The sequence below is a fragment of the Rhinopithecus bieti genome, unplaced genomic scaffold (genome assembly GCF_001698545.2).
Source record: "Rhinopithecus bieti isolate Rb0 unplaced genomic scaffold, ASM169854v2 scaffold_20891, whole genome shotgun sequence".
Lineage (NCBI taxonomy): Eukaryota > Metazoa > Chordata > Mammalia > Primates > Cercopithecidae > Rhinopithecus > Rhinopithecus bieti.
In genome coordinates, this window is record NW_016810137.1 from 462,206 (window position 1) to 475,937 (window position 13,732).

The window sequence follows — 13,732 nt, forward strand, 5'->3', positions numbered from 1 at the left end:
CCCAAAGTACTAGGGTTACAGGTATGAGCCACCATGCCTAGCCTAAATTTTTCTTAATAAGGTCACATAGGCTGGGTGCAGTGGCTCACGCCTGTAATCCCAACACTTTGGGAGGCCGAGGCGGGTGGATCACCTGAGGTCAGGAGTTTGAGACCAGCCTGGCCCACATGGCAAAACCCCGTCTCTGCTGAAAATACAAAAATTAGCAGGGCATGGTTGCATGCACCTGTAATCCCAGCTTCTTGGGAGACTGAGGCACGAGAATCACTTGAACCCGGGAGGTGGAGGTTGCGGTGGGCCGAGATCGCACCACAGCACTCCAGCCTTGGTGACAGAAACTCTATCTCAAGAAAATATAATAATAATAATAATGTCACATAAAAGGGTAAGTACATGCTGAAATGTACCCCCTTATCAACCTTGCAGTTAGTTTTGGAGTTTTATAACAGGCCAAATATATGATAGGAGTCACACAGTCAATATGAAGATTTGATTTTTAAGCCAGAAACAACCTTGCAGTTGAGTCTGGAGTTATTTAGGTGGGAAATAAAGCTGAGGCTGGGAGTCACTCCAAGGACAGCTGTGGGAGCAGCACAGGGGGTCTTCACTCTGTCGTGGCCATCAGATACAAATCACCACTCAGATCACACTTGCCACTGGAGCCCAAAGAGTGTCAATACAGCCAGCCCTTCTCCCATTTAATAAAAGGAAGACATTTAATAATAAAATAAATAGGAAAGCCCACAGAGCTTGAGATTGACTTCAAAGTTAACATTTTGTAAGAGATAATTAAAAGCTCTTCACAGAGGAGGTCCCAGTTTTAACAAAATAAATGGATATATTTGTTTTAAATAAAAAAGCTATGAATTTGAGACCAAAGCTAGAGAAAAACCCAGACCGCCTCTCTTCATTTTAACACTTTCAAAACAGTACCTATAGATAGGGAAATCACTCAGGTTTCAGGTGTATATATTTCCAGTGAATAAAGCACGCAGTTGCAACACTTACACTCTTCTGCTAGTGTATTCTACCCCATCTTCATTTATTTGCTCGAATGAGTATCTGCCCAGCATGGATCAGGCACTGACCTAGGCACTGGTGAGCCAAAGATGAATCGAGCCAGCATGGTCCCTACTTGTAGGAAGCCCCAGGTGAGTGTGCATTGTCTGGAGTCCTTGAGATGCCTTCTGTCTAAACAATGACATCAGAGATGGGAGGAGTAGGAAGGAACAGACAACATCCTTACCTCCACATTCAGACATATTCCAAGCTTCTGGGGTCTTCAGGGCCCAAGAATTTCCTGGTCTTGGGCATGGTTCACAAGTAATTTGTCCTTCCTCATTTTGGAAGGTTCCGTTTGGACATAAAATGCAGCGTTCTTGTGCTCCATCATAATAGGTCCCAGCCCTGCAACTGACTAGCCAAAAGGGAAACAATCTGGTCAGTGTGAACACAAAGGCCAAGGAAGGATGATGTGAGTTCTAGAGATGAAGGCAAATAGACGGCACTGACCACACCGCCCACCGCATGCAAACTCACTGAATACACAGTGTGCCCAGCCTCAGTTCTCTCTGCACACCTCTGCACAGCATGATACTTATTGCCCTGTAAGAGGGGTTTGCAGGTCTGTCTCTCCCCAGACTATGAGCTCCTTGAGAACAGGGATCACAGGGGTTCTAATTATTTTTGTAGCACAAGCACTTGATGGTTGAAGAGAGATTTTAAAAAATCCTGGATCTCCCTACTTCACAGGGCTGTTGGCACAATTATAAAGGTGAAAATCATTCACTGAACATAGGTCTAGTTCTGGAAGAACAGAGTGTTATTAATTCTGCTTGGTGGCATCCTGAAAGGTGTCCTAGAGGAGATCACATTTGTGTCAGGCCTTGAAGGATGAATAGGATCTTCGCAGGTGGGAAAGGGGGCAGGTTCTAAAAGTTCATGCATTAAATCAGGAGGAGAGGAAAGAAAAGGTTGGGAACAGACTTCAAAAGTTCTTGAGTGCCAGGCATTTGGATTTTATTCTCACAGGTAAAGGAATCATTGAAAGGACAGGAGCCAGGTATGGTGGTTTGTGCCTGTGGTCCTAGCTACTGGGGAGGCTAAGATGGAATCTCCTGAGCCTAGGAATTTGAGTCCAGCCTTGGCAACATAGTGAGAATGAGACCCCTTCTCTAAAAAAGAAAAAAGAAAAGAAAGGAGAGGAAGATGACCAGAAGCTGTGTTTTGAAAAGCTCATTCTCTGGTGGCCAGCTGGGATGGGTAGTGATCTCAAGACTCTTACAAAATAGCACACTTCAGGTTCATAATAAATAATACAATGGGCTATGCGCAGTGGCTCACACCTATGATCCCAACACTTTAGAAGGCTGAGGTGGGTGGATCACCTGAGGTCAGAAGTTCCAGACCAGCTTAGCCAACATGGAGAAACCCCGTCTCTACTAAAAACAAAACAAAAGCAGAAAAATTAGCTGGGTGTGGTGGCGCACACCTGTAATCCCAGCTACTTGGGAGGCAAGGCAGGAGAATTGCTTGAACTCTGCAATTGCAGAGGTTGCAGTGGGCCAAGATGGTGCCACTGCACTCCAGCCTGGGTGACAGAGTGAGACTCTGTCTCAAAGAAAAAAAAAACCATACAACAAAGCGTAAACGCTGGTAAATAAGGAAATTCATAAACGTTGCTTCTGATTCTATTTCTAGTACTGTTAAACGTAGATTTGTACCTTATTTTAGGCTATGAATATGAAGCAAACTTACCAAATTTGGCTCCCTACTATTCAAACATCATCAACAGAGTCATCAAAGTAGCATTTCTAATGACTAACATTTGTTGAGTACTTATATCAGACACCATGCCAAAAGCTCTACATATAGTATCTCATTTATTCCTCAACACAGCCCTAAGGATTTAGGTGCTATTATTAGCACCATTTTACAGAAACAGAGACTTGGGGAGGTTAATAATTTGGCCAAAGTCCCACAGCTAATTTGTGAAATACTCCTATGGTACTGTAAGATCAAGAGCTTCGAGTTTAAAAGGGAAAAAAGTTATTTAACAAAAGGGCAGATGTAAGTGCAGTTGCAGACTTTATCAAGGATTTTCCGTGGGGCTAGGAGAGTTTGACTGGAACAAACATTCTCTATATGTAAGCTGCCAAGAAATAGAAAAAAATTACGTGATAAAGTTAACTATTATAGCGCCCCAGTGTCTGTAACAAGGGAAATCGGTTTTCATCCTATTCTACAAGTGTAATTTGTATATATACTCTTAGGGTTAAACATGGCAAAGGTCTCTATTATAAGAAATAAAAGTGTCTTTTCATTATTCATTCCATAATCTTAAATCAGGCTTTTGGATCATGGTAAGCTAAAATATGCCACATTTTAAATATTATTTCTACAATTCAATGTAACCAATCAATAAAGTATATCCTAATATCTAAATCTTAAACTCTTATATTTCTTGGATTTTCTTTTACAATATTCATGTATCATTTAAATGCAATTATATATATATATATATTTTTTTTTTGAGACGGAGTTTCGCTCTTGTTGCCCAAGCTGGAGTTCAATGGCATGATCTTGGCTTATTACAACCTCCGCCTCCCGGGTTCAAACGATTCTCCTACCTCAGCTTCCCGAGAAGCTGGGATTACAGGTGCACACCACCATGCCTGGCTAGTTTTTTGTATTTTTCATAGAAACAGGGTTTTGCCATGCCAGCCTGGCTGGTCTCGAACTCCTGACTTCAGGTGATCCACCTGCCTCAGCCTCTCAAAGTGCTGGGATTATAGGCATTAGCCACCACAGCTGACCACAATTTTATATTTTTAAAAAATTAAAAGTGAACCAAATTCTTGTTTTATTGGCAAACAATATTATAATGAGACTGATGGTAAACAAAGTGTAATTCCAGACTTCTTCTCTAAATGCAACCCTACTGGATAATGGTTTCCATATCACTCTGGTTCCAGCCATCTCTCATGTAAAGCTGGGCGGAATTCTGTACTAGGAAGTCATGTTTTACCCTGTGTCCCACTTGACTCTTTCAGTGTCTGTAGTGGGCCAGTGAATCAGAGAATAACTCCTTCATGGCTCTAAGGAGCCTGCCTGTCATGAAGACTGGCAGAAAGCAGGTAAAACCAAGGCTGTCCAGAGCCCCTCTGCTCAGCCATCTCTATTTGAAGAAGAGCTGTTTTCATAATACTCACCCATGGAAGGGAAAGTGCCCATATGGTGACAATGATTCCAACAGCCCCGTTAATCATGACTTAGAGTCACATCACCATGGTCTGTTCCATCATGGTTCCTCTGGCAGAAAACAGATGCCCTCGGCAGGTGGACACCACCAGGCCTGGTTCTCACTGAGCTGGGGACCAGGACAGGCTCCTGCTGCTTTGCTGTCCCCTGCTCCTGAGAACTCTTTCAACCTCCACAGCCTTTGCAAGATGACCTTTAGAGAGACCTCACAATATCCCACCTCTGTGCCATTTCTCAACTGCTCGAAGAGCTGAGAAACCCCTCAGGCTGCCCTGTGGAAAAGAGGGCACCAGTTCTTTTTCCTCACAATGAAAGGCCTGCTTCACATAAACAAACTCATATTGTCAGTCACAATTTCCATTTTCCTTCCAGAGAGAAAGGCCTGCAGAAATAATTCATGCCAAGCACCTCCCAAATATATTTGATTCTTTCACAAGGTAAAAATGAGTTAAACACTAAAAGTTGACTCTGAAATATCATGAAGGGATGCCTGAAAACAGCTCTTTGCAAATGTGCTGAGAATCTGGCCTGTGGAGACCTCAATCACATGTTCCAGTGGCTTCTCTCTTCTCCTTCAGCAGCCAGCTTGTTTTGCTGCCCAGGACAAAGGAGTCAATTGCCCCCAGAACACTTCACTATCACAGCAAAGCTTTTGTCTGCCTTCAGTGACCATTAAAATCTCATTCTCAAATCCCACACAGCTGTTTTCTCTCCTTCTTTCAAAAGATACGAGAAAGCTTTTCTGATGCAAAAGGGACAGACCAGCAGGATGAGGATTAATGGTGACAAAGAGGCCTCAAGCCTTGGCCTCTTTTCAGCACTGTGGCCTTTGAGTATTTCAGGCTATGGACAAACACTATGGTCTCTCTGTGGCTCAGATGATGAACCTAATAAAAGGGGTCACCCTCTAGCATTGGACTGTTTTCTTAAGAATCACGCCTTGACTTCTGAAGAAGAGCCACAAGCAGCCTACAGGGATTCCCAGGGTGCCCCAGGGCTGCTGCTTTGTCCCGGTTCAGAGGCGCTGGTGCCCCAGGCAGCGCTGGCCTCAGGATCCTGGTTTGAGCTCTCTTTAAATGACTGCCCCCAAGATAACAGGGGACAGTGCTTTCTTGGGCTGAGAGATTGATTTTCATTGTCCAGGTTTTGACCTGTGCTCAGGTTTGCTCTTTAAAAACATTCCTATAGTTAGGGCAGAGAAATGAGCCCAGCTTGACACGCCTTCTTCCTTATTGGGTTCCCAAATGCACACTGTTCTTTTCATGCCTAGTTAACTGGAGTTGAAATTTCACTTCTTTTAGAGTGCCTCTTTTGCCCTCAATTTAAATATTTCTCCAAAGATTTGCCCTTTGCCCTCTTTTAATGTTATCTACTATCCTTGGGATTTCATCTGTTGTCCCTGTGAAGATTCATTTACTCATTCATTCAATAAGTACTTATTGAGCACTCATTATGTGCTGAGTACCGTTCTAGGAGCTGGAGACACAGCAGAGAAGACAGACATGACCCTGTTCTAATGGGGTTCTCAGGGAAGTAAATAAATGAACAATAAATCTCAATGAGCAAACAAATATGTAATCAAATGCAAGTAGTGGTATGATGAAGAAAAGGAAAACAGGGTAAGAGGAAAAAGAAGGGGTAGGGATGGAGTTTGTATGTATGCTATTTTAGAAGTGTGGCCAAGAAAGGCCTTTCTGAACAGAGACCAGAATAAAATGTGGGAAATAGGCTGGGCGCTGTGGCTCACACCTGTAATCCCAGCACATTGGGAGGCTGAGGCAGGAGGACTGCTTGAGCCCAGAGTTCAAGACCGTCTTGGAAAATATAGTGAGATCTTGTCTCTCCAAAATCACCTTAAAAAGTTAGCTGAGCGTGGTAGTGCACGCCAGTGGGAGGATAGCTTGAGCCCAGGAGGTGGAGGTTGCAATGAGCCAAAATCACACCACTGCACTCCAGCCTGGGTGACAGAGCAAGACCCTGTCTAAAAAACAAAGACCAAAACAAAACCAAACAAAACCAAAAAACAGGAAATAGCCTTGCAATGAGATTGCCTAATAGCAAGAAGGGCAGTATAGTAGGAACACAGCATAAGGGGGTAGGGCAATAAGAGATGAACTTTAAAAAGCAAGCAAGGGCCAGATCACGCGGGTGCTTAAAAGCCATGGTAAGGAAATTAGAACTTACTCAAAGTATGTTGGAGGTTTGAAATGGGGGAGTGACAATCTGATTTATGTTTTTCTTTTCTTTTCTTTTTTCTTTTTTCCCTGGAGACAGGGTTGCGCTCTGTCACCCAGGCTGGAGTGCAGTGGAGTGATCACGGCTCACTGCAGCCTCGACTTCCTGGGCTCAAGTGATCTCCCACCTCAGCCTCCTGAGTAGCTGGAACTACAGGCTTGCACCACCATGCCCAGCTAGTTTTTTAACTTTCTGTAGAGATGGGGTCTCCTGGGCTCAAGCGGTCCTCTGTCTCGGCATCCCAAAGTGAGCCACTGTACCCAGCCTAATTTATGTTTTTAAGAGATGTCCTGGCTGCTGTGTGGAGAACAGATGAAGGCCAGGCAAGGCTGAGGAGAACAATTCAGAGCCTGGTACAACAGACTGGGCAAGAGATGATGATGGCTTGAAATAGAGCAGTAACAATAACGGAGGAGGAGAAAACTGGTCGGATAAAGGAAATTACCTGAAGGCAGAGCTGACAGGATTTGCACATGGACTGGATGAGGAACATGACATAAAGGGAGAGATCAAGATGACTCAGGCTTTCGACTTGAGCAACTGGGTGAGGAGAGGTGGCCCTTACTGAGATGCTGGTTTGGGAGGGAGGATGCTGGTTTGATTTGATTTGATGCTTGGGAGGATAAGAAGCTTTCTTTGGAAACACTGAGTTTGAGATGCCAGTTGGCCATCCAAGTGCACATACTAAGAAGGCACGGATTCTACTGGTGGTCTCTGAGGCGGAATACTACACCTCAGGGGTTGACAAGATGATCCACGGGTGGGAGCACGTTTCTACACCCATGCCTACGAATTTTCACCTAAAATAAGAAACAAACGAAGCTCCCCTGGTTTAGAATATGGTGTAAGAGCAGCCTCTCAGCCAGTCTCCATCTCTGTGAGGCATAAGACATATGTGAAGAGCCAGGGTCGCCAAGAAAAGAGAAGCACTGGCACCCACAACTCAGGCGCAAGGCACTGACTGACTCTCGGCTCTCAATACATACAGAACAGTTACAGCTTAGCTATGCCTGGGTAATGAGATGTCCTGACCTGTATTATCGTGTTTTAACTAAACTAACCATCACAAAATAGAAAGCAGCTTTGATGGATTCCTGGAAAGAACACCCGACCGAAGGGCATAAACATGACGCGCGCCCATGCGCACCACAGGAGTGTCCGCGGGCGCATCTTCTGCTCCTAGCACAGCAGCCACCCGTGTCCGCACCACAGGAGAAGGCCCGCGGCATCTTCTCCTAGCACAGGAGCCATCCATGCCAGCACCACAGGAGAAGCCCCGCGGCATCTTCTCCTAGCACAGCAGCCACCCATGCCCGCACCACAGGAGAGGACCCGCGGGCGCATCTTCTGCTCCTAGCACAGCAGCCACCCGTGTCCACAGTGGAGCGGAGGTTTCCCATCCAAGACCCCCAGTGGGTGCCTGGAACCTCGGAGAGTACCACACCCTATATACACTAGGGGTTTTCCTATGTGTGCTTATTCATGATAAAGTTTCATTTATAAATTAGGCACAGCAAGAGATTAACAATAGTAATAAAATAAAACAATTATCACAACATACTATAATAAAAAGTTATGTGAATGTGGTCTCTCAAAATATCCTATAGTACTGTACCCTTCTTGTGATCTGTCAGTCTGATAACTGAGATGACTACTATGTGACTAACACGCAGGATAAAGGGAGGATTCATATCCCAGGCAGGATGGGGAGGGTACACACCATGGGTAGGAAGGATAAAGGGAAGATTCATATCCCAGGCAGGATGGAGCAGGACAACACGAGATTTCATCATGCCACTCTGAAGAGTGGGCAATTTAAAACTTACAAATTGTTTATTTCTGGAATTTTCCATTTGATATTCTTGGACCATGGTTGACCCAGGTAACTGAAACCACAGAAAGCAAAACTGCCTATAAGGGGGCATTAGTGTATTAGCTCTTTGTCAAACTACATCATGAGACATAAACAGTTACAATTTAATCCGATCTGTCAAGAGTTCACCTAAAGCACTAGCAATGGTCAAAAAGACTATATGACAAATGGATTTGCGACCACCACTGTCAATAATGAACCTTGCCCAATTGTAAAGATTCTACCTTAAGATGCTAGCCAGTTATTTTTAAATGTGTTTATTTAATCTTTATCTTGTTCTATCTTCTGTGATGAATACAGTGTACTAGCCAATAGTGTAAGTATATAGTTTATAAACAAGTAAACATCCATATATGTTTTACTTGGAGAGAGAGTGTGTGTGTGCATTCTTAAATGTTCAACATCTCTGGGACAAAGGAGCTGGAGAGGGCATTTTCAGAGTTGCCAGCATGTGGTGGCATTTAAAGCTATGGCACTGGGTAAGGTCACCAAGGAGAGTGTGAAGACAGAGGAGGGGATGAAGGATTCAGCCCTAGGATAATCAGAAAGTAGGGGAGGAACTGGAACCAGCATTGAAAATGAAAAGGGAGCAGCCAGTGAGGTATGGAGAAGCAGAAGTGTGTTGTGTCTGAAACCCACAGGAAGAAACTGTTTCCAGGAGAGGGAGTGATGAGTGGAGAGAATGCCTCAATGAGGAGTGAGCAAAGGCAACTGGATTCGGCATCACAGAGGTGGTTAGGAACCTTGGAAAAAGTTTCTGTGGAGAGGTTAGGCATGAAAATCAGACTGAAGAGAAATGGGAGGTAAGGAGGCAAAGACAGTATGACTACGGCTCCTTCAAAGAGTTTCATTCTACACGGAATGGGGGACACAGAAATGAGGCAGTAGCTATAGAGATGCGTGAAGTCAGTGGGGGGTTTGTTTGGTTTTTAAGACATGAGATGGGTTTGTGTGATGTTGGAAATGATCTAGCAGAGGAGAAGAATTCTGAGATGGGAGGGGTTGATGGGGACAACAGCAGGGGCAATATTTTTAAGAAGTTGAGAGAGGACAGGCTCCAGCTTGAGTGGAAGATACAGGCATGGCCTTAGAGGCATGGGCTGTCCATCCATTTTAACAGGAGACAGGTCTGAGCCTGTATGGACAGACTCAGGATTAGGCAAGTTAGGCTGGGCACGAAGAGAAGAAGTTGTTTCGCTGGACTCCCAGACACCCATGGACACCTCTGCCTAGAAATCTTGTTGCCCAAGAAGCACTTCTCTCCCTGGCCTCTGGCTTTACTCCCCTTATAGAAGCATCTCTATTCTCCCAGTCAACAAGGCTCCAAATCACAGCTCTCCCTGGCTTCTCTCCTCACTGCCCTGTCACTCAGTGGCAGCATCCTACAGCTGTGTCCCTTCTCTCTATCCCCTTGGCACAAATGTCCCTTAGATCCTCACTATCTCTTATTTGGATTGCTGCAGTAACCTTCCAAGATTCCCTCTGACTTTCTGTCCCTCCCTGCCTCCACTCTTTCCATTCTACCATCAGATGCACCTTTCTATAATCTCTTTCTGATTGCTTCACTCCCTGGCTCAAAAACCTCCTTGCCTTGCCTTCCTGCACTCCTTTCAGTTTCTCTGACTCAATACTCAGGCTTTAGCCTCCTTTTATGTATCTTTTTTCATTCTTTCTCATGCTCTCTCAAGAACTTATTTTTTCTTGCTTCTCCTATAAATCTCTTTTGATTATTTATTCCCCAGTGATCACATTCATTTCATCATTCAACCAACTTCCTGTCTTTTTCTCAGTGCCTCCTGCATATGAAACAGGGCAGGGTGAGATGAGGGATGTATGGGAAGCAAGTGCCAGGATCACAGACCACATCAGAATCCTCTGAGCTCAGCCCACCTCTTTCTCTTCTCAGTCCCCAATCCGTGTCATCCCCAAATGCTGCTCGTTTTTCCTCGTAAATATTTCTCTAACCCATTGCTGTTTCTCTATCCAGGACCTGCATGTTCTCAATATCTCATAGGCAACACATTCAAAAGCCCCCAGATTGGTCTTTCTGCCTCTAATTCTACTCCCTTCAGTATAGTCAGAGAGATCTTTCTAGAATACACATATGACCTGGACACTTCCTGAGTAAATGGCAACATGTCACCTAGAGATAAAGTTGAGTCTCCTTAACAACATATCCAAGGTCTCCATGAGTTGGCCATGTCCTCCCATTAGCCCAGTTGTCCACCACATTCTACCTGGTACTCCAGGTTTAGTGACACTGACATGTCAATAATCGCCTGTGCGTACCTTGCTCTTCCTCATTTCCCAAGGCTGTTCCTTGGGCTGAATACTCCTCCCCACTTAGCCATCGTCTATGCATCCTTCAAAACTCTACGTAGGCTTTCTCTTTTTGGGGAAGGCATTTCTGACCCTTCCCTGGAGGGTTAAGTGTGACCCAAGGGATGGTATCTTACTTACCTAGGCCTCCTCAGCACTCCCCACAGAGTTGGTACATGGAGGGCTATGCATATGAGTACAGCATGAGTAAGATGATCCCAGGGCACAGGCTGAACCCAGGAGAGGTGAGGACATTCAAATTGAGAAGAATATAGACTCGTGGCCAGGTGCAGTAGCTCACACCTATAATCCCAGTACTTTGGCAGGTGAATCACTTGAGGTCAGGAGTTTGAGATCAGCCTGGACAACATGGTGAAACCCGTTTCTACTAAAAATACAAAAATTAGCCAGGTGTGGTGGCAGGCACCTGTAATCCCAGCTACTCAGGAGGCTGAGGCAGGAGAATCGCTTGAACCTGGGAGGCAGAGGTTGCAGTGAGCTGAGATTGTGCCACTGAATCCAGCCTGGGTGATAAGAGCAAGACTGTCTCCAGAAAAAAGGAAGAAAGAATAGACTCAAATCAGATCTGGATTTCAATCCTGCCTCTGCAACACTTACTTGCTGGGTGATGTTGTGGAAAATGCTTGTCATCCTGTGTCTCAAGTTTCTTTATGTGTAAAAAGGGATGAGTTAATACAGACTTGGGATGAGGATTAAATGAGATAATATAGGTAAAGTACTTAACACAGGGCTGAACACAGTGTCAGTGTTCAATGCATGTCAACATTTTACTCAATCATGTTTTTAAAACTTTTTTAATTAAAAGAATTTCCTATTCAGTCTGTGTGTTAAATATTGGTCAAATACTGGTCTATAGTGCTAATACAGATTTTATATTTTCCTCAGTTTAAACAAGAAAGGAAATCTCTGCCTGATCATTTCCAAATCATTTCTCAATTTTGAAAGAATTCAGAATAGAATATCTGAGCCAGGCACAGAGGCTCACGCCTGTGATCCCAGCTACTCGAAGGCTGAGGTGGGAGGATCACTTGAACCCAGAAGTTCAAGACCAGCCTGAGCAACATAGCAAGACCCCGTCTCTAAAAAATAGAATAATAATAATCTTAAAGAAGAAGAAAATGCCCAGCTCCTTCCTGCCTTAGGCCCTTTGGATTTGCTGATCCTCCCCATCATGGAGCTCCCCACACCCCCCAGGCCCCACCATCAGCATGTTGCACACCAGCTGCTCCCCCTCACTTAGGCCTTAGTGCTTGACCACTTGCTCCTAGTCACTTGCTCCGAGAGCCTTCCCTGGCTGCCCTATGGAGAGTAATCCTCCCTCCAATCCTCTCTGTTTTATTCTCGTCATAGCACTCAAGCTTTTGAAATTATCGCTTTACTTTTTAATTTCTGTTTTCCTCTGTTACAGTGTGAACTTCATGAGAATAGGCCCTTTGATTATTATGTTCTTAATTGCTTCATCCCAAGCACACAGAGTAGACAGAATGGTACTCGATTAATACTAGTTGAATTAATTTTTCTCAGTTGCTGCAGAGGAACAGCAGTAAGCTGTTACAAACGGAATTAAATGTTCCTAGTCTCTCAAGAACCCAGGCACTACAATACTTCCCAGTTTGCCAGTTGTCTGGATTGTTTCTTCTAAAAATCTCAGCAAGTTTTAAAAACAACCAAATACAGTATATATCCATACACACACACATACATACATATATATATATACACACACACATGCATACACACATATATATTATCCAGTGTATTTCTTAAATAATGTATCTTTTAGCTGGTATTATGAAAGTACAATAGCTAGACGTTCATGTCATATAGTTAATTTTCTTTAGACATGAAGAACTTTATGAAGTACTGTAGAGCTTAAGAAATTTGTTCCTTGGAGACTATAATCATTTTTTTGCCATCTTGCTAAAATTGATTACAGATGGTACAAAGGTCATTTGGAGAGCAGGCTGTCCCCAAAGTCCCCAAATGCCAAATTAATGAGACTTTACTATATAAAATAACAATAAGAAAGAAAATATACAATTGGTCAGAAGTGATTATTTTCTCTGGTGTAAGTTGGGTCTTTAAAATTTATTTTTAATGATATTCAAAGGATAAACAGTTCAACGTAAAAATAGGCAAAGAATACAGATGTTCTCAGAAGAAGGAATCCAAATGACCACAGGCATAAGACAGCATGCTTAGTCTTACTAATAAAGAAAACCAAGTTAAAATGACTATTCTTTTTTTGCTTATCAGATTTGCAAAAATGAAAAGGATCAATGATAAATAATCCATGTTAGCAAAGATGTAGGGCTATAAACACTCCAATGTTGGAAGCAACATGCATTGGCATGATCTTTTGGGAAAGTAATTTGGCAGTATCTATTAAAGTTTTAAATATACAAGTTCTTTGAGTTGGCCATTGTACTTTTACAAGTCTGTCCTTCAGAAATACTGGCCATGTGTACAAAGAATGATATTCACTGAGCACTATTCGCAATAGAAAAATTAGCAATAACTTCTATGTTCACCAATAGGGCTAGGGCTAATCAGTACTGGTGTCTTCAAACAAATACAGCCTGGAAAGCTGTAAAAGAAATGAGGTTGCTCTTCTATCATGTTAGAGAGATGTTCTTGATCTACACTACAGTTAAAAACAACACATAGCACTATTCAAATTGTATTGATATTTGTTTTTTATTTTGTTAAGATAGGCTCTTGGTTTGCCACCTAGGCTGCAGTGCAGTGACACAATCATAGCTCACTGCAGCCTCAAACTCCTGGGCTCAGATGATCCTCCCGCCTTAGACTCCTGAGTAGCTGGGACTACAGGTGCCACCAACCAACATAGTGAGACAGAGACAGAGTCTCACTATGTTGCCCAAACTAGTATTGAACTCCTGGCCTAAAGTGATCCTCCCACTTCGGCCTCCCAAAGTGCTGGGATTACAGATGTGAGCCACTGCACCCAGCATATTTAATATATATAATATATATATATATATATTATATATATATATATTA

General features: G+C 43.4%; 1 protein-coding gene across 11 annotated transcripts in view; it reads right to left on the bottom strand.

Moving 5' to 3' along the window:
• SCUBE2 (signal peptide, CUB domain and EGF like domain containing 2) overlaps positions 1–13,732 on the bottom strand; it is a 74,176-nt gene that overhangs the window by 13,219 nt on the left and 47,225 nt on the right. For all 11 annotated transcript variants that reach the window (XR_001889062.1, XM_017891428.1, XM_017891430.1 and 8 more), the window contains one exon: positions 1,247–1,417. Coding sequence is in view for 10 of the 11 variants with exons in the window: in XM_017891428.1 (XP_017746917.1) it covers positions 1,247–1,417 (171 nt within the window). In the remaining variant the exon portion in view is untranslated. The remainder of the gene's footprint in view (positions 1–1,246; positions 1,418–13,732) is intronic.